Here is a 22,294-nt window from a genome sequence, read left to right as displayed (position 1 = left end):
TGAGCCACCCAGGCGCCCCAACTTTGTGTTATTTTAATTGCTCTTTTATAATGAACACTTTAATACAAATCACATTCCTGATCTTTCACCAGTATTCTAAACCCCAGCTTCAGTTGTGAATTTAAAAATGGAAGTATGTATTCTGAATCAAGATTTCTTGAAGTCTGTACATCATCCCCATTCCTTTTGTTCCTTAATATCCTGGATCTTCTCATACAAGATGTGGACATCTGAGTCGGGTGTGAGGATATGTGAGAGGGTGAGGGAAGGTGACTAGAAACTGCTCACTGGAGACAGAGTGACAGAGCAAAGAAGAGGTCTCTCTATTAATTTGAATTTATGATATGAAGTGGGAAACAATTACATCTAACCTTTTATGCGTCCAATAAATATTTGCCTACTCTATGGGAAGGACGGGGTATACGTGTGTGTGGAATAATTATTTGCTCTCATGGCGTGTTCGGTCTAGTGGGCAAGACACAAATAACAAATTATCACCAAACGGTGAAAGGTATGAAGGAAACAACCAGGGATGACATGGATGACAGTGGGGATACAGAATCGTTCCAGAGTCTCAAGAAGGCCTTGCTGAGACCTCAAACGCAAAAAGATGCTCTCCAGGACAAATTAGAAGGAGAGCATTCCCAGCAGAGATAATAGCGTTTTTACCCACCCTAAAGTGTGATGGACTGAGAGAAGCCGGTGAGAAGGGAGATGGTGGAATGAGGCGAGGTCAGATGGAGGGACACAGGTCAGGTACAGGAGTCAATACCTTGTAAGAAGAAGCTAGAAGATCACTTTGTAGTGTGCACCTGTTGAATTGTCGTGTTTTACAGCTGAAACTTGTATAATGTTATGTACCAATTTTACCTCCATAAAAAGAGAGCACATGTATGTGTGCATGAGAGAGAGAGAGAGAGAGGAGGGAGGGGAAGGAGAGGGGAAGAGGGAGGGATGGCAGGGAGGGAGGAAGGGAGGAAGGAAGGAAAAACTAAATGAAAATGAGTGTGCTCTGACCTGCTTGAGTAGAGGAGAAAGGAAGAGAGATTCCAGAGAGCTAAACTGCTGTTCTCCACTGCGCGTGTCAGACTAGAGAAAACATTGCTTAGTACTGAACATGCGTCTATAATATTCACTGCAGTGAGATGGTACCTACTTTTATAAACATGTGAACATGTTTTGAATAAAATATATGTATTTAATTCCATGTCTGTAGTAAATGTGCTTTGAAGTGAAATTCATCTGTTAACATTCTCCTCAAATATTTCCCATTTTTTTTTCACACTGATGGTTTTTTCACTTGATATCTTATCTTACAGTCTGTTTTTAATGAGTCAACAACACACAGGTGTATTTTTTAAGGTAAAACTTGCATCCATTTCTTTAAAAAATGGCAGAGCAATAATATCAGTGGCAGTATTAATGCAGTAATGAATATCAATGCCAAAATAAAGGTTAAATTGTCATTAGAATTTATATTCATCGCTCAATGCAAGTAGTTACTTCCAGCACAAACAACTGTTGATAAGTCAAAACCACAAGAAGGGTAAAAGTTATTTGCAAAAGTTATTTGGCACAAAAAATAATCTTGTTTTTTTAGATTTTATTACTATAGGTCAGGCTCATTACAGCTAATTTTTACTATTTTAATGCAGGATTGTGGTTTGCTGATTCACCCAGAGGAAACCTGTGGGTTACAGCCTATTTCCTCTGACTACATTGAAGCCATTTCACAGCCCGAACTAAAGATCTGTCCATCTGGCGACACAACAGGTGACTATTACTCTGGATATCACTTCTTCTCAAAAATCCTCTAATACAGAGACATATCTACTTAGTCAAACTATCCTTATACAAAGAAAAAATCAAGGTACTGCATGACTTTTTCATTGGTGTGAACGGTAACACATCTAATTAATCTGAATGCGTTGCTTTAGTATGTGAACTATTTTGATGCACCAGAATCTTCTTTTCTTCACCCTCTGCTCTTTGCCTGGTTAATCCGTATTCATGTACAGATATCGACCAAAGAGTCACTTGTACCAGAAAGCCTTTCTTGAGCCCCTGCTTTATTTCTTTATTGTATATTTTCATAGCACCCTGTGCCTTTCTTCCATGACCATTGCCACAATCATTTAAATGTTAAGTATGTAAATAATTCTTCGAGGTCAGTTTTCCCAGATTGCCAGCTGTCTGAGGACAAGGAGTCTGACTTGTTCACACTCTGTCAATTCACTTAGCACCATAATTTCTGCAGAGAAGGGACAAAGTAAATATCTGCTGGCTATTTTGGGAACCAAAGAACTGCTTAAGGGAACAAGTGTAGGTTTAAATCATTTATTAAAAAAATCATTGAGAATGAGTCTCCCATATACTGTGCATTAATTAACAGAGGCAGGAAAATCATTATGTCAAATCGAAATTACAGTGTTGAACCCTGCCTAATTCTAGAGCAGACCGGGAATGAGACACTTTGGTGCCACTGCCCACATTCCCTGTTTCTCTCCTTCCCCAGTGTTCTTCTTTCGGTGGAGACTACTGGGGTTCAGCGAAAGCTGGGACTAAAATTACCTCCAAAGGGATAAGGGGAGCAGGGGGGCGTCTTCTCTGAGATTCCTGGTTGTCCCTCTGGCCTCTTGACCCCAAGCCTCCCTTCATCTAAAGAGTCTGAGAAAACACTCAGGAACTTTTCTACCCTTGCCATGAACTTCACACCACAACTTGAATGGGAAATGAGTTTCACAAATGGGCAGTACAAATTGCAATTTGCCATGCACAGTTAACAAACGTGGGCATATCCCCGTTCTTGAACATGTGTTCTAAATAATGAATTACAGCCGGCGCACAGGGAGGGATTTACCCATCATGGCATGTCAGGTGGTGTAGGTTACGACTCAACTAAATGAGATATAGGCTCTTACATACAAAGGAGACACCAATGTGTCTAGTTAAGGATTTTTTTTATCAGATGACATTTTATGAGAATCATAAAACAACTTAATTCCATTCCTCCTGCTGAACCAAGTCAAAAGTTCTCCAACAAAAGTCAGAGAGTACTGAGTTTCCTCAAGAAGTGGCACCTTTTTCTATTTATTAAATTTGCTGTAACTTATGTGCCAGGCCCCGTCACAAAGCTGCCTCTGTGCCTGGTTCTTTTTTCTTTTTTTAAAAGATTTTTAAATTTATTTATTTGACAGACAGAGATCACAAGTAGGCAGAGAGGCAGGCAGAGAGAGAGAGGAGGAGGCAGGCTCCCCACTGAGCAGAGAGCCCAATGCAGGGCTCCATCCCAGGACCCCAGGATCACAACCTGATCCAAAGGCAGAGGCTTTAACCCACTGAGCCACCCAGGTGCCCTCTGTGCCTGGTTCTTAACAGGAGGGACTGCCTTCCAGCAGGCAACTTCTGGTACCTTGAATAGCTAGGCTTCTTCACAGAAGACCCCAAAATTGACTCCCCAGGCAAGTCCATGTCCTTAGCCTGACAGTACTGGGCCTCTAAATCTGGCCCTCCCTGTCTCCCAGGTCCTCCCAGCTTCTTGGTTTCACTTCATGCCCACAATACACCTGCATGATTCCACACTCTGATCCGTGCTGTCCCCTGAGGCTCAAAGTCTTCTTCCCATCCCAGCCCCGTTGTCCTGATGCTGTATTTTCCTCTCTAGGAAGCCTCTCCTTACCACCCCACCCCCAGACTGGCTTCTCTGCTGTGCTCCCAGAACACTTTGGGCACATATTCCCCTTAGCCCTTGCTTCATTATGTTTCTCTCTCTTTCGCTAACCCACAGTCTTCAGAGTGCAGTGATCCACGGGAGCAAGGGGAGCGGGTGGCATGGGACAGTCCACGGGGTGAAGCCAGTAAAGATGGAAATATACGTGCATTTATTTATATCTAACCATCCTTATTTTTGTTTTATAATGAACTTAATACATAGATACAGGCGTATAGGTACACACATTATTACAGAGTGTGTGTATTAATATAGTCAAAGGTGCATTACTGAGACTGCCTTCGATTGCGTGTTTCTCCAGAGCAAACAATGCCCCTTTTTCATCTTTCAATGTCTAAGATATGATTTAAAAATTGTTGCTGAACTAAAACCAAGATCCAAGTCCTCCTCCTTTCCGTGGAACACTGTGAGCAGTCAGGGCACGATCAGTCAGGGCTCACTGCCCCACCCATACAGTCCTAAAGACCCAAAGATTTAAAACTAATGAGTGAGACCAGGGACAGCAGTTTGCAAGAACGGATTTTTTGCAGGCAGAGATTTCCTTCCTGGACAGCAGGACTCCATCCTGCTGTAAGCGGTTGTCATGGTGGACAGCAGTGGAAGGAAGTTGACTCAGGCTCTCCGGCTTTAGCTTGATGACCATACATTAGTTCCAAAATCTTATTTTCACAGCGCATTATAGTTACTTAGCAAACCGGATCCATTTTTTCACCTTGCCAATGAAATGATGGTCTACATGTCTTTTCAATAACAACTAGCTAATACAATTTTGAGTGCCGGGGGGGGGGGGTTAATCTTTCAGTTGATTTTTAGCCTTTAGAAAATAATTTAACTATAAGACACAACCAAGAGTAAAATCTCTTGCTTAAGAAAGAAAAAAACAGGGAGATGAGATGCAACATGGGGGGTTAAGGGGGTAGGAGAAGAGTAAATGAAACAAGATGGGATTGGGAGGGAGACAAACCATAAGTGACTCTTAATCTCACAAAACAAACTGAGGGTTGATGGGGGGAGGGGAGTTGGGGCGGTGGGGTTATGGACATTGGGGAGGGTATGTGCTATGGTGAGTGCTGTGAAATGTGTAAACCTGGCGATTCACAGACCTTTACCCCTGGGGATAAAAATATATGTTTAAAAAAAATAAAATTAATTTAAAAAAAAAGAAAGAAAAAAACAATTCTTCTAATCTGATGAAGAAATTTATACAATGATTTTTGAATGAGAATAACATTAAAGAAAATAGCTCCAAATGCATTTTATGATATGTAAACAAAAGATAGTACCATCTTTTCTTTGTAGCAAGGAAATATAACAGCTTGTACTTTAATACTTCTAAAGTTGAACATATGATGTATTTTTTCCCTTAAGTGAAAACTGCTTTATTTTATAACATAGGGTCAGGAATTAGTGCCATCTATATGATTTTACATCTCACCATGGCCCCAAGTCACAAAGGTGAATTTCTTCTCTCCATTATGTCAGCCAATCTGATTCACATAAATGGCTAAACCCTAATGTGCATTAAATATAAAGCTACAATTATAAACCAAATCACTTCTCCCAAAAGCCATTTTTATTCCTCAGAATGTCATTCCCTAAAACACATGTCATACTCTATTTCAGAAATCACAGCTTTGATTCATTCAATGTTTAAATATATAACATAGAATTTATGTCCCTGTTTTGGACAATTTTAGTTAAGAGCTGGTATCATTTAAAATATCAAGAAACTCCAGTCCTGCTGATGTTATACAGATGTCTCTTTCAAGCAGCATTACTAAATCACAATAAAAAAGGGGGGCATTTTTAACCAATACAAAAATGCAAAGAGTTATGACTATATAAATATATAGTAGTATGAACCATTGGGGCCAAGTCTTCAGAGACCCAATCAGGAGTCCTTTTGATGTGCTTGAGATTTTATGCCCACAAACTAATTGTCCCCATATTTGGATTTTTGTGCCTGCAATTGGCCTCTTGCTTCTTCAGCTTTAGAAGCAAATGGCCAAAGAAGGCCCCGGTTTGTGCAAGGTTAGAGGGGGAGAGAGTGTTTGGGGGAGAGGAAGCACGCACTCTGAAATACTCAAGGATCTGATGAAAACCAAGCCCTTGAAAATAGTACTAAATATAGTCTCATTAGCGGATACACATTTAGGTCCCTAATACGCCACCATCCTGTTAGAAAGAAAATTAACAATCTTTTTTTTTTTAACATAGTCTCTGTCAACATATGAACCCACTAAATAAATTCTGTATTTCAATATAAAGATAAATTCATTAAAATAACCTATTTGTATGTTTTCCTGTAAGTGCTACCAAAGAGATCGTTGCGCCATATTTCATTTCTGGCTGATGGTGTTGTGCTCCCTGGGCCTAACATGACAGAAGGATCAGCAAACTGGAGACTCCAAGACCTTAGTTCTGGTCCAGCGAGTCGTTAACCGCATGATCCCACTTCTGTCCTTCAATTCTTGGGTCCTCAGTTTACCTCATCTGTAAAAAAGGAGGATGGACAGGAGACCCAAAGCCCCATTCCAACTCCATTCGAGAGGATGCCCACTGACCACAAATCTTTATGAAGATGTAAAGATATTTATTCAGGAGGTGGTTATTGATTACAAATCCTATATTCCAGGGCAAAGTTAGAATTAGAAGCAAGATGAATGAACACCACAGAAAAATTACAAAGAGAATTGGATGGAGAAATAAGCATTTTGAGGACAGTCTTCATTTTGCCGTTCAGTACTCAACATCTCTCCTAAATTTTCTATGTCATTTAGGATATATACATATATAATATATATGTAATATATAATGTATGTATATAATGGACAGGGGTCATTAACTGCATTCAGTCTAGAGACTGAAGTTTTTCAAGAAGGAGAAAATAAATTTTTTTCTATGTCATGTCTTTTTTTTAATTTATTTATTTGACAGAGAGAGAGATCACAAGTAGGCAGAGAGGCAGACAGAGAGAGTGGGGGAAGCAGGCTCCCTGCTGAGCAGAGAGCCCGATGCAGGGCTCGAACCCAGGACCCTGGGATCATGACCTGAGCTGAAGGCAGAGGCTCAACCCACTGCTCCACCCAGGCACCCCTCTATGTCATGTCTTTTAGTAGCACTGCTCTTCTCTACACCTGGAAACTTCAGAAATGCCTTTTACCTAGCAGACTTCTTTTTCTCTCCTACATGGAATCTTTTGCGGAGGCCTCTTACTTCTTCAGTCCTACTGCCGTTAGGGCTACCTCCTCACTGTACCCAAAGTACCACCCATTCTATCTCTCCAAATCTGATCTATCCAGAAGACCCGACCTTCCAGACAACTCTGACCCTCACGATGCTTTCCTTATTCTGAACTGCCACAGCTTACTTAAGGTGGGGGAGAAAAATCTATCCCCTGGTTGCTAGGTATCAGGCACTATGTTAGGTGCTATATATTTTTTTTCTCCTAGAGAGAATATTAAGTAATTTTTCCAAGTTAAATAATGGTTCTCAACCGTGGCTGCAAATTAGGATCACCTGAAAAGCATTAAAAAAATCCCGGTGCCTCAGTTCCATACCAGTGGTTCTGATTTAATCAGTCCAGGATATAATTTGAGCATGGGGATTTTAAAAAGCTTTGTAGGTAACTCTAATGGGCCTCATTGAGGCCCGTGGATCTCACTGGAGGCCGAGCTCAGGCGTGTGTGTCTCCAGAGCCCACACCCTATTGGCACCACACAGATATCTTTACTCAATTATGCCTTACCTTTATTGTGTTGTAACTATTTTACTGTATAAATTGGAACCCTCTAACCTGATTATAAATTTCTTGAGGTTTAGCATTGTAAGTTAAGAGGTTTACATACGTTAATATATTAAAGTGCTCAGAATATCCCTAGCATCTGACACATGCTATGAAACGTAATTTTTTTTTTTTTTTTAGTTATTAGGTTTTAACACCAATAACACCTAACATCTAGTAGGGTAGATATTTCAATAACATAATACATTAAAATCCTCCCAGAAAGTACTATTTTATCTCCCCCAGTTCTCTCTTAATAGACCCACAGTTTTTTTTTCCTTTTCTGTGAGCCATAAACTCGATCTTCTTTCATATTGTATTATGTCTAACTATTCCACAAACACACAGTTCTGACATCCCTGAGGTCATGAAATGTTAATGCACCATATTGATCACCTGAAAGTAGGAATTCTTCTCACTAAAATTAGTGTCACACCAAATACTTTTGTTACCAGAACCACAAAGCAAAGCCAGAATGGGTAAAGTTGTTCGTTTTTTTTTTTTTCTTTCTAACTCAAAAAGCAGCTAGGAATATTTACCTCCTCGGTATTTTGAAGAGAAACAGCTAGTGGTAACATAAGCAAGATCTTGAGGGTAGGGCCTGTGATTGCTGGAGACATCAGGGTATTGTCCACAAAGGGTAAGTAACCACTCCGTATTCAGTGTACGGGTTCAAACTCCATTTCTGAAAAGATGAAGAAGGAAAAAACAAAAATTAAAAAAAAAAGTCATATCTTGAATTTTTTCTAAGAAATTATTAATATGTCAACTCACACTAAAATCGGAAATATTTGAATACATATCACTTTATCAATAAAATAGAAAAGATCTCAAATGCATTGCAAACAATTCATTTATCTCATAAACATTTACTAAAGCTTGTGACCTACTTTGTGCCTGAAGTCTGTTAGTAACAAAGGTAAATATGACATCGTAATTGTGCTAGATATATAACGTGCATTAGCCCATGAAATCCTCCCACCAGCCATGTGAGAACAGTACAGGCCTCTCTTGCTGCTAAAGAAATGAAGGCAATAGAGCTAGAACGTGCTGAAGAGATTTACACCAAAATGGTCACTGATCAAGTTAAGGAACAATACCTAGTCTTCAAAATAACAAGTTACCGGAATATTAAAGTAATTCTTTTATACCTTGACTCTCTTGAAAGCAGGGACTATATCTATTATTGGATTGCTAACCTAAGCATATGTTAGGTCAATGAGGATGTGTGGCCAACTGCCTTAATATTAGTGGCTTCCCATCTACTTTGGTCCTATTAAGTGCTAATGCATTATTTAAAAATGAGTAATAATTGAGGAGCATCCAATTGCTTGGTTTTTCGTCAAGAAGGTAGTTTCACAGAGCAGGACTCCTACTTGATTTCGGCATGGGCTGTGTTACTTCAGAACCTTTCTACATGTTGCAATTCTATCTGGTTGGCGGGGGACCATGCCTCACTCCGTGGACTTACATGGTAAAGAGTGGTGTTTTCACCACAGTGACTGAAAAAACTCGTTTCACTGGGAAAATCTGAACCAAGGCTTCGCTTTCCATTCCAGGCCAATGGATCGTGCCTTGCCTTAGCTGTTCAGACAACAGGACCTGCGACTGGAGAGAAATAACTTGGCAACCCCACGACTGCCAGTATGGTGTTCTCACTAAGCCCCAACTCCAGCAGTGCCTGGGAGGAAGGAAGGTAGGTTCTGGATCCAGTGGGGGGAAGCCTTTCATTCATGGCCCCTGTAGCACCAAGAGCCATGCCATTGTATTAACTAGACCTGTTCCTGCTCTCTTACTTGGTAGATGATATCTAACTGCATGCAGTTGGCTTTTAGAGTCATGGGTAAATGTTATCCTAGAAGGGTCTGAACGATCCTTGCTCAGAATGCTCCATTATTTCCAAGTAAGTCTACTTGACAGATGGAGGATATTAAAGTCCTGTCCCATGCTGCCCCAATTCCATGCTGGTTTTCTCAGCACACGTTGGTAAGAGCTTGCCACGTGAGCAGACAGACAACAGTCCAGGGCAGCTGGCCTCGTCAGCGGCCGCCCCAGCAGGCCCCAGGGTTGCAGCAGGACATCTGGAGTTCGCTTGCTTGAGCAATGAAATGTCCCTGCATGTCAGGCTCACTTCTGCTAGAGCTTCCTGAGTGCATGACACGCTAACCTTCCTGATCTTCTTTCACGTTCCCGGGCAGGTCTCACGTGGACCTCACTAGACTGCTTTCCCTTTAGTGAGGCCTCTAAGCTGATCTGTCGGACATGCAGTGTCTCCTTGCTAGGCGCGCTCTGAGTAGGTAGATCCCGGCCGAGCTCTTGGACGTGTGAACTGGGCACATAGACTGAGATGCCTGGTTAACATGAAGTAAGTAATTCTTATCCAGATTCTCAAAGTACTTTTTATTAGACAGACATTTCCTTATAAAGTGTTTGTAAGCACTCACATAGGGGCAAGACTGAGTTCAAAACCCTATTTTTTTTTTTTTAAATTCTGTTCATGTGTTAGGGAAAGAATGCTGGGATGAACGTATGCCAGTTTTTCAGATCAGCCTAGGTTCAGATCCTCTACTAGCAAATAATTTAAAAATAATGATGGGGGTGGGGGAGGGCGGAAGGGCAGGGCAGGAGGATGGACATTCTCCTTCATGGTGATTCCAATATAAATGCCCCAAATGTCATGAAGACGAAGCAGCCCTTAGTTACTTTTTTTTTTAAAGATTTTATTTATTTATTTGACAGAGATAACAAGTAGGCAGAGAGGCAGGCAGAGAGGGAGGAAGGGAAGCAGGCTCCCTGCTGAGCAAAGAGCCTGATGCGGGGCTTGATCCCAGGACCCTGAGATCATGACCTGAGCCGAAGGCAGAGGCTTTAACCCACTGAGCTACCCGGGCACCCCAATCCCCCTTAGTTACTTTTAAAAAGGAAAGAGAAGAACACAAACATCTGGAAATGTATGAACCATCAGTCTTATTAACTGAGAATTGATTCTGTGCAAGGAAATAAGTGTGCAGCTACATTTTTCATACCTTAAGTCTGACCAGACGGTAAGCTTCATGAGGACAAGGAACATGTTTGAATCATTAACATAATCTCACTGCTTAGCCCAACTTTTTGATATGTAATGGTTGCTTAACAAATATTTGTTGAGTAAACAGATAGGTTAAAAACTTTATTTCTAATCATAAATCTGTGAGATAGCTATTATATGTTTTCTACTTAAGAAAACTAAACCTCAGAGAGATTGAATTATTCTCTCATGATCCCACACAGATGTATGGCTACTACTCCGGCATTTTTAACCACCAACTTGGACAATCCAACATCCACATCTAAGAAATGCAGGACTGGAAACAATGAAAATAGTTGTTGCTGCAATAGTTAGACATCTCTAAAGTCTTCCAGAATACTGTTCTGACCTCAGAATTTAGAGCGTTCAGGAAAATTCCAAGATGTCACAGTCTATTAACCTGAAAGGCAGTAGATGCTAATTTAAGTTCATAACTAAATTCCATGGCTTTTGACATGATACATACTGTTTCCCTGGCTCACGTTCTTCATCCATAAAGTAAAAGAAGCCTATGTGATCTAATCCTGTAACGTAGATTAAACAGTTTGCAGAAAGCGCAAAGCCTTCTCCCTCATCTGTCTTAAAATACTATAGACTGGGTGGCTTAGGCAACAGATGTTCATTTCTCATAGCTCTGTAGGCAGAGAAATCTTGAGATCGGGTTGGGTTCTGTTGAGAGCTCCTTCCCAGCCTCCATCCGCCGCCTTTCTGCGGTCCTCACAAGACAGAGGTAGAGCTCTGGTCCGCCTCTTCTTCTAAATACACTAACCCCGTCATGGAGACCCCACCCTCAATACCTCATCTAAACCTGATTACCTTCCAGATGTCCCACCTCCTAATACCAGGGTAGGGTTTCAATATAGAAATTGGGGGGAGGTGGGTGGCAGCACAAATGATAACAGTCTTTGTTAATTTCAAGGCTGGTTATTAGCAACTGTACAAAGTAATGGTAAGAAAAAAGGAAGATCCCCTTTTTTCTACCTGTTACAGAGGATATTGCAAAGTCTGAAAATAAACCGTGTGTTCAGATTAGGCGATCCTGGCGGAGACCAGCTGGCTGACTGCTTAGTAGTGAGGGCTTATCTTAGTGAGTATCTTAGCCCAGAGGCACCATTCAGACCCTCCTGCTCAGAACTCTGGTTGACTGGCACACTGGCCGTGCTTCCACAGAGTCTGATGTGTTTACCAGGATGCGAATGTATTCTATATACCGCAGGGAAGCATTGTACATTTTTTGCAGGGGAGAGACATGGCCAGAATTAGAAAAATCCTTCCACAGCAGTATAGAGACTGCCTACAGGGAGAGGGATACGGGTGCGGGGGTGGCAGAGACTCTTTAATGGAAGAATTCCATCACAGAACATTGAGGAGTCAAAGCAAGTATAGATTCTAAGTACAGATTTCTAAAGTATGGGTTCAAAGATAGAATATATATTCTATAGTATATGTATAGAACAACGCTATTGATGTAAAAACTAATACACACATGTAAACATGCCTGCATACACAGAAAATTCTGGAAGTAACACCATCAAGAACGATTACATAGGTGAAGGGGAGCAGGAGAGTGATGGTGTGATGACAGGACCAGCTACGTATTTGGCAAGGCCTAGGCAAAACGAAAATGCAGGACCCTGTGTTCAAAATGATTAAGAGTTCCAAGACGGTAACAGCAGAGCAAGAAAGCAAGCCCAGGACCCTCCCACTGCATGGACTCTGGGCGGCCCCCTGGGTCACATGCCCATGAAGCCAGCTCAGGGAACAAAGCATGGTTGGCAAAGGGTGAAGAGATCTTTTTTAAAATATCTGTATGGTTTTCATTTTCATGGGTGAGCATTTTTTAATCTAAAAAATCTGTATTTTAAAAGGTTGTATAAGTCAGAACCAGGGCAGAGGCAGTGGAAATCCAAAGGAGAGAGAGTCGGAGCAAGAAATTTTATATTTACAACCATGGGACCTGATAACATACAGACAGGTTCACACACACACCACACAGCCCAGACATAATTGTGTAAATGTTCAGCATCATGACTATCATATAGCACTTACCTTAAGAAAACTCCATTTATGAATAGAATTAGGTTAACATAAAGTTTTCCCAATACATTTATTTCTCACTCTCCATGAGAAAAATATACAAAGTATCTTAAAACTCTTTCATTCCTAAGCAAAGACAATTCTCATCCTACCCAGAATTTTTCATAATCATGATTCTATTCCAAAGACAAATGTATGTTAAAGTGTACCAATTACAAAAATAGAAAAACAAGTAACATAAATATTTTGTTTTTTAAACATCATATGTACTCACATTTCTGGGGGAGGGGGAAGACTCATTTTCTACTATGTCAAACATTCAAAAGAAACATGTTACTTGAGCGACTTGGTACAGAAATGTCCTTCCCATCTGCATAAGGATAGCAGGGCTGTGGAGTGGTGGGAGCTCAGACCCGCGGGCTGTTCCCAAGTCTGTACGACAGCCCTGATCCCATCAGACAAGGTGATTTGTCTATGCACCGGCTCCAGATTAACTCTGCTGCCGCACATCAGAAAACTTGTAAAAACAAGACTTTTTGTAACTTTCTTGATGTTCCACTGCTCATTCACTCATCTAGCTTTTGTGGAGTTAAGAATCTATTCTAGGGGCATACAAACGCAATCCTCCAAAAAGCTCAATTTCTAGTGGAAGGAGATCCATGAGAGAAGCAACTGTTAGAACATAGTGTGTTGCAGACGTAGAGAGCAGCTCGAGGCTGGCACTCTGGGCTTCAAGGTTCTGGAAGGTTGTTAAAAGTGCCTACACAGGACTGTGGTGGTTGTTACAGGCGATCTACCAAACTCGTTACTTTGAAATGGCTTGGACTGGAAAAAATGAACTAGAAAAAAATAAGGATCTTCATGTTCCCCCTCCCCGAGCCCGCAAAGAATATGCAGTGAAAGTCCGATCCCTCCAGGGCTAGTACCTTCTTGGATTTCCTTTGGATTGAAGGGAACAGACGAGAAATGCAAGGCTATACTTGGAAATGCATGCCCACCTGTGGGGTCGGAACAAGGCACAAATCCGTTGAGACTTAAAAAGTGTTTTAAGTTTCCAGTAACTTTCACCAGCAACCACACTGTGCTTGGAGGCATGTGATCAGCACTGTTACTTTCTCCACTCACTGATTTGCCTTTGCTACAATGATGCGGACAGGAGGTTGGTCTCTGGAGGAAACATGGGAACAAGATTTCTCCTCAAAGCAGTCAGACCGTTAGAGACTCTTAATCTCAGGAAACAAACTGAGGGCTGGTGGAGTGGAGGGGGGTGGGAGGGCTGGGGTGGCCGGGGGATGGACCGTGGGGAGGGTATGTGCTACAGTGAGTGCTGTGAATTCTATAAGATGGATGAGTCACAGACCTATACCCCCGAAACAAATAATACATTATATGTTCATTTGAAAGAAAAGAGAGAGAAAGAAAAAAAAAAGATTTCTCCTCAAAGCATGTGTAGCCCATTTCAATGTCACACTTGTTTGTGTACGGAGGGCAGGTAAACATGGGGCTCCTTTTAAACCCTCAACTTATCCAAGTATGAGTGATTTCACAGCCATGTAGAGGTTTTGTGTTGTGTAACTGTGCTGAGTCAAAGCTAAATCAATAGAAAAATACAAGCTATGTTTTCAATTACCCTCTCACACATTTCTCCAAATAGATACCCACCTCTTACTTAATAAGTTCTGAATGGAACATCCACAAAAATTTATCAGAGCATAACTTTGTAATCACAGTGCGAAATTTAGAGGCTATAGTTTAGAAATATGATAATCAAATTTACAATGGAAAAAATTTAGGAGCCTGACCAAACAGAATTAAGCAAGCCCTTATTTTGTTTGTCAGTTGAAAACACAGCTCAGAATTTAAAACAGTATCTGAGAGAAGAGAGCAATTAAGAAAGGACAATATAATAAGGCAGTATTTACCGAAAGTACTTAAACTCAGCTGTTAAAACAGGAAATGTAACTTACATCTTTAAGTAATGTTAGAAAGTTAAGTAGTGTCTCGGACTTGAAGGTGTTTAAATTTTTGAAGTGTGGCTAATTTATAATAATATGTTCTAATATGTGAGTTCTGTTATAGTTACACAATTCATTGTTTCTTGTCAGTTTCGATATAAAGGGAAGAATAAAGGGGAGGGAAATCACCTCACTCTCATCAGGAAAGGATGGCTTATCCATAATGCCCTCAGTCCAGATGGAATGGCAATAAGGATAAATAATTTTCTTCCACACAGCTAGAAGACCTATGTCTGGGTGATAGAGTTTAGTCGTTTGTTTCGCCTTTTTGCCACATTTCATGTATTTGAGGGTGATTTGCCTAAATGGCAATTTACATTTGTTCTAGGCCCCAAAGAGCAACTCGGGTGGTTATCTATAGCCAATTTAATCAATATGCACCATTGGAAAACATTCATTGTAACCATATTATATTTCACAGACAGTTGCTTTGCTGAGCTAGATTTTCATCATACCTAAATGTCATTAGCTCTCTGATCAGCCTTAGCCTCCTATTAGGACTGAATGACCCCTTGCTTCATTTAGAAATGAGTATCTTATGAGAGCAGTGAAGCTTAATCACAGGGCTTATCAGAATCACTGTGGAGTTTTCTAAATGGATGGGCTATGGTTGGCCCTGGATTGGAGGTAATGCATAAAACTCCCCTTCACCTCACTGTCATTTCCTTATTTACCTATGAGAGAGCATTAATAGACAAGATTAACGGACAAGTAGCTTCTATGGCATGCCTATGTGACTTCCTCTCCCAGAAGGTTTCAGTGCGTTCCGTGAGTTGAGCTGAGTCCTATCTTGGCATCTACATGCATTTTGTTCATTCAGAAGAAATATCCCTATTTCTGTGAATACTGAAGATAGAATCTCTGTTAAGAGGAAAGAAAGGAAGGAGGAAAATTATTTAAAATCAAGGGTTTTTTTCTGGCCTATTAATTCTATAGACACCCAATTCTTTTTCAGCCTCAACAGATGAGGAGAATCTGAGAAGCTAACGAGCTCCGGCATTTTACTGCCTTTATATTGACTCAACCCAGAGAGCCACCAATGCTTCTCTTTTCATTTCTCTATAACTTGCTTTGCTAGCTATGCCCTTGGTACTTTTGATGACTCAGCAGGAAAGAGGTAATAGAGTACAATATTTGCCTGTTTAAGTAGCACCATTGTTAGTTCTCTTCATTGATGATGAATGCAATGAAAATCATTATACTTTTTTTTTTAAAGATTTTAATTATTTATTTGACAGAGATCACAAGTAGGCGGGGAGGCAGGCAGAGAGAGAGAGAGAGAGAGAGAGAGAAGCAGGCTCCCTGCTGAGCAGAGAGCCCGAGGCGGGGCTCGATCCCAGGACCCTGAGATCATGACCTGAGCCGAAGGCAGAGGCTTAACCCACTGAGCCACCAAGGTGCCCCCATTATACTTTTTTAAAAAAAGATTTTATTTATTTATTTGGCAGACAGAGATCACAAGTTGGCAGAGAGGCAGGCAGAGAGAGAGGGGGAAGCAGGCTCCCTGACTAGCAGAGAGCCCGAGGCGGGGCTCAATCCCAGGACCCTGAGATCATGACCTGAGCCGAAGGCAGAGGCTTTAACCACTGAGCCACCCAGGTGCCCCTCCCCCCCCTTTTAAGAGAAAATCATTATACTTTTATATTTCAGCCAAAAATTCCCAGTCTTGGTTGCATTTTCACTGATGCTAATACTAATATTAATACTAACAATATTTCTTGCTATTTTTTGTCTCAGGGACTAATTTTTCAAAGAAATCCTTTTCTGCATCATGGGTATTATAAATGTAGCCTTTTATATGCTTCATACTTTCGCTAATTCACATGTGGAAGACTCTGAATGTAGGTTTTAGTTTTTTCCCCAGAAAGACAGCATGTAGGAGAATGTGTAAAGGCCAGCTAAGTGTTCATCAGACCCATTTCCTCCTCTTCCTGGCCAATGTAGTTGACTACAGTTCTCAGTCTCCCTTGAAGGTAGGTGCTGCCATAGACAGAGTTCTAACCCGTGGAATATGTGAGCAGCAGTGATGTGCTCAGCTGCCCTGCTGGGCCCACAGACACCCTGGCACCTCCTTACCCCTTCCCTCAGCCGAATATCAATGCCTGCAAAGCTCTTGGAAACTATCACTGAAGTAAGCACAGTCTAACCATCCGGGGACCCTGCCCGTACCCCACATATACACCTGCCCGGAACCACCTGGACTATGTTCCTGAGGGAGAAATAAACTTCCGTTGTATGTAGGCTATTCTACTTTGGGGGGCTCTATTTGTTATAGCATGTAGCCTACCTCACCTAAGACAGGGGCTATATAATATGAGGAAATGAAAACAAAGATAATTAAACCATTTCATCTGTTTCTAATACAGTGAATTTTAAATAAGCCCCAGGGTTTAATAGAGCTTAGGAACATGATACGCTTCTAGATCCTCTGGTCCACGGTGGTGTAAAAAAGAGTAGGAAATATGCCAGCCCCTGTAAACTTCTCAGTGACATACTGCTTGCTGGGTCTTAGAGCTAGAACAGATACAAAACCCCTCTAAACACATCTTTGTCTCCCACTGATGAGCTGAGGTCCTGCCTCCCAGGACACATCCAGGCACAGAGGCTTCTGCTCCTCTCCAGAGCCCACCTTGGGTTCCCCTCTTGCACTGGAGAACCAGAACTTTGGAATAAAGTCGCCACCTGGATCCAAAATAGGATTCGCACGATTCCTGTGATGGGTTTATTAAACCGACCCTTAAGCCACTGTTTCACAAAAGTAGAAATAAAATTTGCTTAAGCTGATTATTTTTATGTGAATTTTCAAAACATTTCTAAACAGAATGGACTTACTATGTTCATTTTGGAAAACAGAATAAGCTGTCATATCCTCCCCTGCAAAATAACCGCAGGTAACTTTCCAGGACCCTTTCTACACATCCATGTACTTTTCCTTTCACAAACATACCATCATCACTTATATTCGGATTGCAATGAGCTTTTTATAAAAGTTAACCGAAATCTTCCCCATCACAATGTATTACAGTAACATTGTTAAAAGATTAAAAAATTCAAATGGATGATTATACCTTAATAGAAGGAATCTGGTAGACATATGTACTGTTTCCATTGTACTTTGCTTTTTAAATATATTGTAATAGACATCCTTAAATATTTCCTAGAAGTGGAATTCCTTAAAATTTGCCAATTTGCCAAACAGCAAAGTTTCCATTCATCCATTTAACACATGAGAACTGACTCTTATGCCAGGCACTACTCTGGGACTTGTGATTCAAAAGTTGAAAAGAAAGAAGATAAAACCTCTCCCCTGTGGTTCCTACACAGTTGTAGGAGAGAGGGGTCATTTCTCCAAGCTCATAAGATTGTAGGGGCTTTCAAAATCTTTGCTGTTTTGGTAGGGGGGGATAAACTAGCTATTGCTGACATTGGTTATTTTTATAATTGCTTGCTAGTTATTTATATTTAATGATAACTTTTTTTCATTAATTGCCTATGCCAACCAGCACCTATACATGCTAGTGTGGGGCAATAATGTTGACGGGAAAGAAGAATTATTTACAAATTTTATGGCCAGTTTTGAGTATTTTTTATGGAAATTTAGGCCTTTTAATATCAACCTTGAAAACAAATAACGTACAAATTTCCTTTTTGAAAATTCCCCAAATTGAAGGATCTAAAAGATATAAAGATTGGCTGTTAGCCATGTAACTGGGGGAAAAAACCACTCTGTTTGACGTTTTTCAGTTGTGTACATACACTTAAAAGAATTGACCTTTCGAAGTTAGAAATCTATTACTTAGGAATACCCGTCAGCCTCTTACAAAACTGCTCCCCTACAGAACAGGCCATCTTAAAATCACAACTGCATTTTCATTTTAGTTAGAACTTATCATCTCTCTCTTTCATAGAATAGAAAGGCTCTGGGAGAAAACAATTCTCTAGGAAATATTCTTCCCAGAGTCCTGACCACCAGACTTGAAAAATGCTACCTAGTTATTTGCAATTTAGCACTCATTTTGCACATGTTGGTGGTGAGGCTTCCTTCTCCCAAACCCCGCGGCTCTTGTTGGTCCCTGGTCAGGGATGGAGAGGCGAGGGCTGTTTCTGACAGTGTCGGTTTGCCCAGGGTGGTGAGCTCTTCCCAGTTCTGCATCCAGAGCTCGGGTTTCACCAGCAGCCCCATGAGTGTGGGGGGATCTGCAGCAGACTTCTCAGGGCAAGCGCTGTGACTGAGACATTCCCCATCTTCTCTGACGTTTCCTCTAAACAAGCTGCTGAATTTAAAGTGCTTAGCAATGCACTGCAAGACCCCCTGGATGGCTCCGCACAGCTACAGGCCTTTCCTGTGCCTTCATGCTAGCTCACATTGGGAGCTTCCTGTGTGCCAGGAACAAGATGGCTGGGACAATCTCACTGATGTTCTCTAAGGCGGAGCTGTTATTCCCCGCCCCCCCCCCCCATTTTACACATAAGAGGAGGAAACCTTGGAGCAGTCATAATTTATCTAAGATTATCTAGTTAATAAGTAACTACCTTAGAATTCTGACACATAACTCTTTTTGCCTCTGACGTTTTTTGTGGGCTGCCTCTTTGTATAACGCCACAAAAAAAAGACCAAAATGTTCTCTCAGTAACCAGCAGCTTCTTTGATTTTCCTGAGCCCCTGTATCTCTCCCTGTAGGCCACAGTACAGACCCCCAGTGATCTTACTGACAGCCCAGAGATACCCTAGGACGGATTGCATCTCCACACCGTGATGAAAAGAACCCGTTGGAAAACCTGTAGTGGCAATTTAGTTTAAAAAGCTGGTCTTAAAGGTCTTTTACTAGTGTTAAGAGCTGAAATGTTCTCCCACCAAACCAAATTCTCAAGTTGAGGTCCTAATGCCTAATACCTCAGAATGTGACCGTGTTTGTAGGTAGGGCCTTTAAAGAGGTAATGAAGGCACAATCAGTTCTTATGGGCGGGCCCTAATCCCATGTGACCGGTGTCCTCACAAGAAGAGGAGATGAGGACACAGACACACACACAGGAAAGACCATGTGAAAACTCAGAGAGAAGGTAGCCATCTACAAGACAAGGAGAGAGGCCCTCAGAAGAAATCAACCACGCAAATACCCTGATTGTGGACTTTTGGCCTCCAGAATAGTGAGAAAATGAATTTCTGTTGCATAAGCCACCCAGTCTGTGGTACTCTGTCCTGGCAGCCCCAGCAAACTGATCCAAAGGGAGCTGGTAATTACTAGTATCTGAAATGAAGAGCTTTCCAGATTATTCAAAGTTCCCTTTTAAAAATCAAAACTCTAAATCAGAAAAACAAATTGTTACACAAGTTAAATCCAGGAAGAAGAATTTCAAGGGATTTCACAAATTATTTTATCATATCGGAAGTTTATTGCCCCAAAGGGAACTTGACTAGGAGAATCAGTGACTGGGGCCTTGACGCCCTAAATTATTCCGTTTAGCTTGATGGTGCTTCTGGTGTTTGATCTGAGGGCAAATCGGAGATGTCTTGGGGATTTCTTCACACAGCTCATTGAATACACTTATGGAAAGAATGAAATTTGCAGATTCTCACTCACTCTGCTGTGCACGGACAAATGCAGTAGCCCTGAGAAATGCCAGCAATGGCTGCTGTTAAAATCAGAGAAAAATATGTGCAGGACTAACAAAAAGAGAAATCCCAACACAGAGAAAACTGAAGAATGATATAAACCTGTCCAAAGACATTAAAAAGGATTGTCTCGAACAGAAGTCCCTTTGACTTTCAATTCAATAAGTATTTTTGAAATGTATGCATGGTAATATGGGGGAAATTAGAATTTAGAAATTAACCCTGACTCAGACCTCAAATATTTCTTGACATGAGATGAGAAAAAAAGACACAGATTGAATAGCCATAATGTCATGTAGTCTTTGATAAAATCTGTAATGGAAATTAAAAATGTAATGAAATCACAGAGGACAGAGAAGGTCATTGGACAAGCTGGGGCACTGGACAAGACCCACTGGGAGTTACGGTTTTTTCTTTGGGGTCTGAGCTTATGCAGCGTTTACACAGGTGGGGTTGCTGAGGGAGGAGCTTGCTAGGCAGGCGGATTAGCACAAGGGAAAACAGATGTTGTGGAGTGCAAATCATGTTCAGCAAAAAAGTAGGAGTCTGACCTGCTTACCTGAAGGGAAGCATTGGGAGGATGGGGCCATTGAACCTGCACTTGGAGTCAAAGGGCCTAGGTTTGAGTCCTGTGTTCCTCATTTACCAGATTTATGAACCTCAAATTGCTCCCTGAGCCTTCTGAGCCTCAGTTTGCTCCTCTGTGAAATGGAAATAATGACTCAAACCTCACCACTATGATTAAAAAGGAGTGCCCTGTGTGAAGTCTCCACCTAGCAGAGTCTGATATGCAATAAAAATTCTGCAAATGTTGGCTCAACCTCAATCACGTGAGCTTGACTGTACAGAAAAAATGGAGACCCAATAAGGTTTTCGAGCATGAAGGTGAGAGGACCGGAAGTAGGCATTGGGAAATTTATCCCAGTAGTGCCATGTGTACAGCATGACTTCGAGGGCAGCCTTTCCCACAGTTTTGGGGTGATAGGAGCCTGAAGCAGAGCTGCTTCACGGGGCAGTGGGAGGGTTTTGAAGGAGGTGATGAGTAAGAGTCTTCCAGGGCAAATGGTGCTGGGGTTTGCTCCCTAGGACATAGTCAGAGGCTCAGGGTCCAGCCCTCTGGCTCTTTTCTCAAATAGTGGCATGACTTCTACTGAGCTATCCAGCCTCTGTGAATTCTCAGTTTTCTCATCTATGAAATGAAGAGGTGGGAAAAAATATCTAAGTATTCTTAAACACTAAGATACCTCATGCTTATTTGTTTTTTGTTTTGAGTTTCTTTTTTTTTTTCTTTTTTTTTTTTTTTTTACTGTTATGTTAGTCATTGTACAGTCCCTGATTCAGGCCTATCTGAATCAATAAAATCTGTTAAGCTCATTAGATGGGAAAGCAAACTACCTAAGGGAAGTGGAGAAACCCAAGAGAGCCTAAAGCAAAAAGCTTTAAACATGAGTGAGCAGGTCAGTGGCTGATAAAATTATGAGGAATATGGAAGAGAGGAAAATGAACAGGTTTGGGGGAGATTATGATTAACATCATTTCTAACAGCTGAAAGGGCTTTCTTCCAAAGAATTAGACTTGTGGCTTTAGGAGTATTCAACAAATGACTTACTTTGTATTGTCTCTCATACCATGTAAACATCAGATCTGAAAGCAAATGTTTTCCTCTAATTCGTAGATTCTTTTCATTGGAGATTCAACCAACAGAGGGATAATGTACTACCTGATCGAAAGACTGAATGAAACCCTGCAGGAATGGCAGAAGGTGCATGGGACGAAATTCTATCACAACGTCAACGGTGGGAAGACTTTGATCAGTTACTCCTACTATCCCCAGTTCTGGATAAGCCCTTCATTGAGACCAACATTTGAGAAAGCGCTCGAACATCTCTTGCAAAGGTACAATGGAACTATTATGGACGGCACAGTGCCACAATGGACCGATGTTTCGCTGGCGGTCGTAATTGTTCCCTGTATATCAAATGTGCTGAAAAGCTTAAATCCCAAGTAATATGACTGAAAACGAGTTGGAAAGGACAAGGAGGTCCAG

General features: G+C 41.2%; 1 protein-coding gene across 1 annotated transcript in view; it reads left to right on the top strand.

Annotated features, from left to right (window-relative positions):
- Positions 1-22,294, top strand: part of LOC111152034 (cadherin like and PC-esterase domain containing 1) — a 293,950-nt gene that overhangs the window by 228,497 nt on the left and 43,159 nt on the right. The window contains exons 16-18 of the mRNA XM_022510310.1: positions 1,656-1,773; positions 9,074-9,210; positions 21,923-22,143. Of these exons, the coding sequence (XP_022366018.1) occupies positions 1,656-1,773; positions 9,074-9,210; positions 21,923-22,143 (476 nt within the window). The remainder of the gene's footprint in view (positions 1-1,655; positions 1,774-9,073; positions 9,211-21,922; positions 22,144-22,294) is intronic.

Source organism: Enhydra lutris, unplaced genomic scaffold (genome assembly GCF_002288905.1).
Source record: "Enhydra lutris kenyoni isolate GAN:26980312 unplaced genomic scaffold, ASM228890v2 scaffoldscaffold27, whole genome shotgun sequence".
Lineage (NCBI taxonomy): Eukaryota > Metazoa > Chordata > Mammalia > Carnivora > Mustelidae > Enhydra > Enhydra lutris.
Note: the sequence above shows the minus strand (reverse complement) of the source record. Positions and strands in the feature narration are given on the sequence as shown.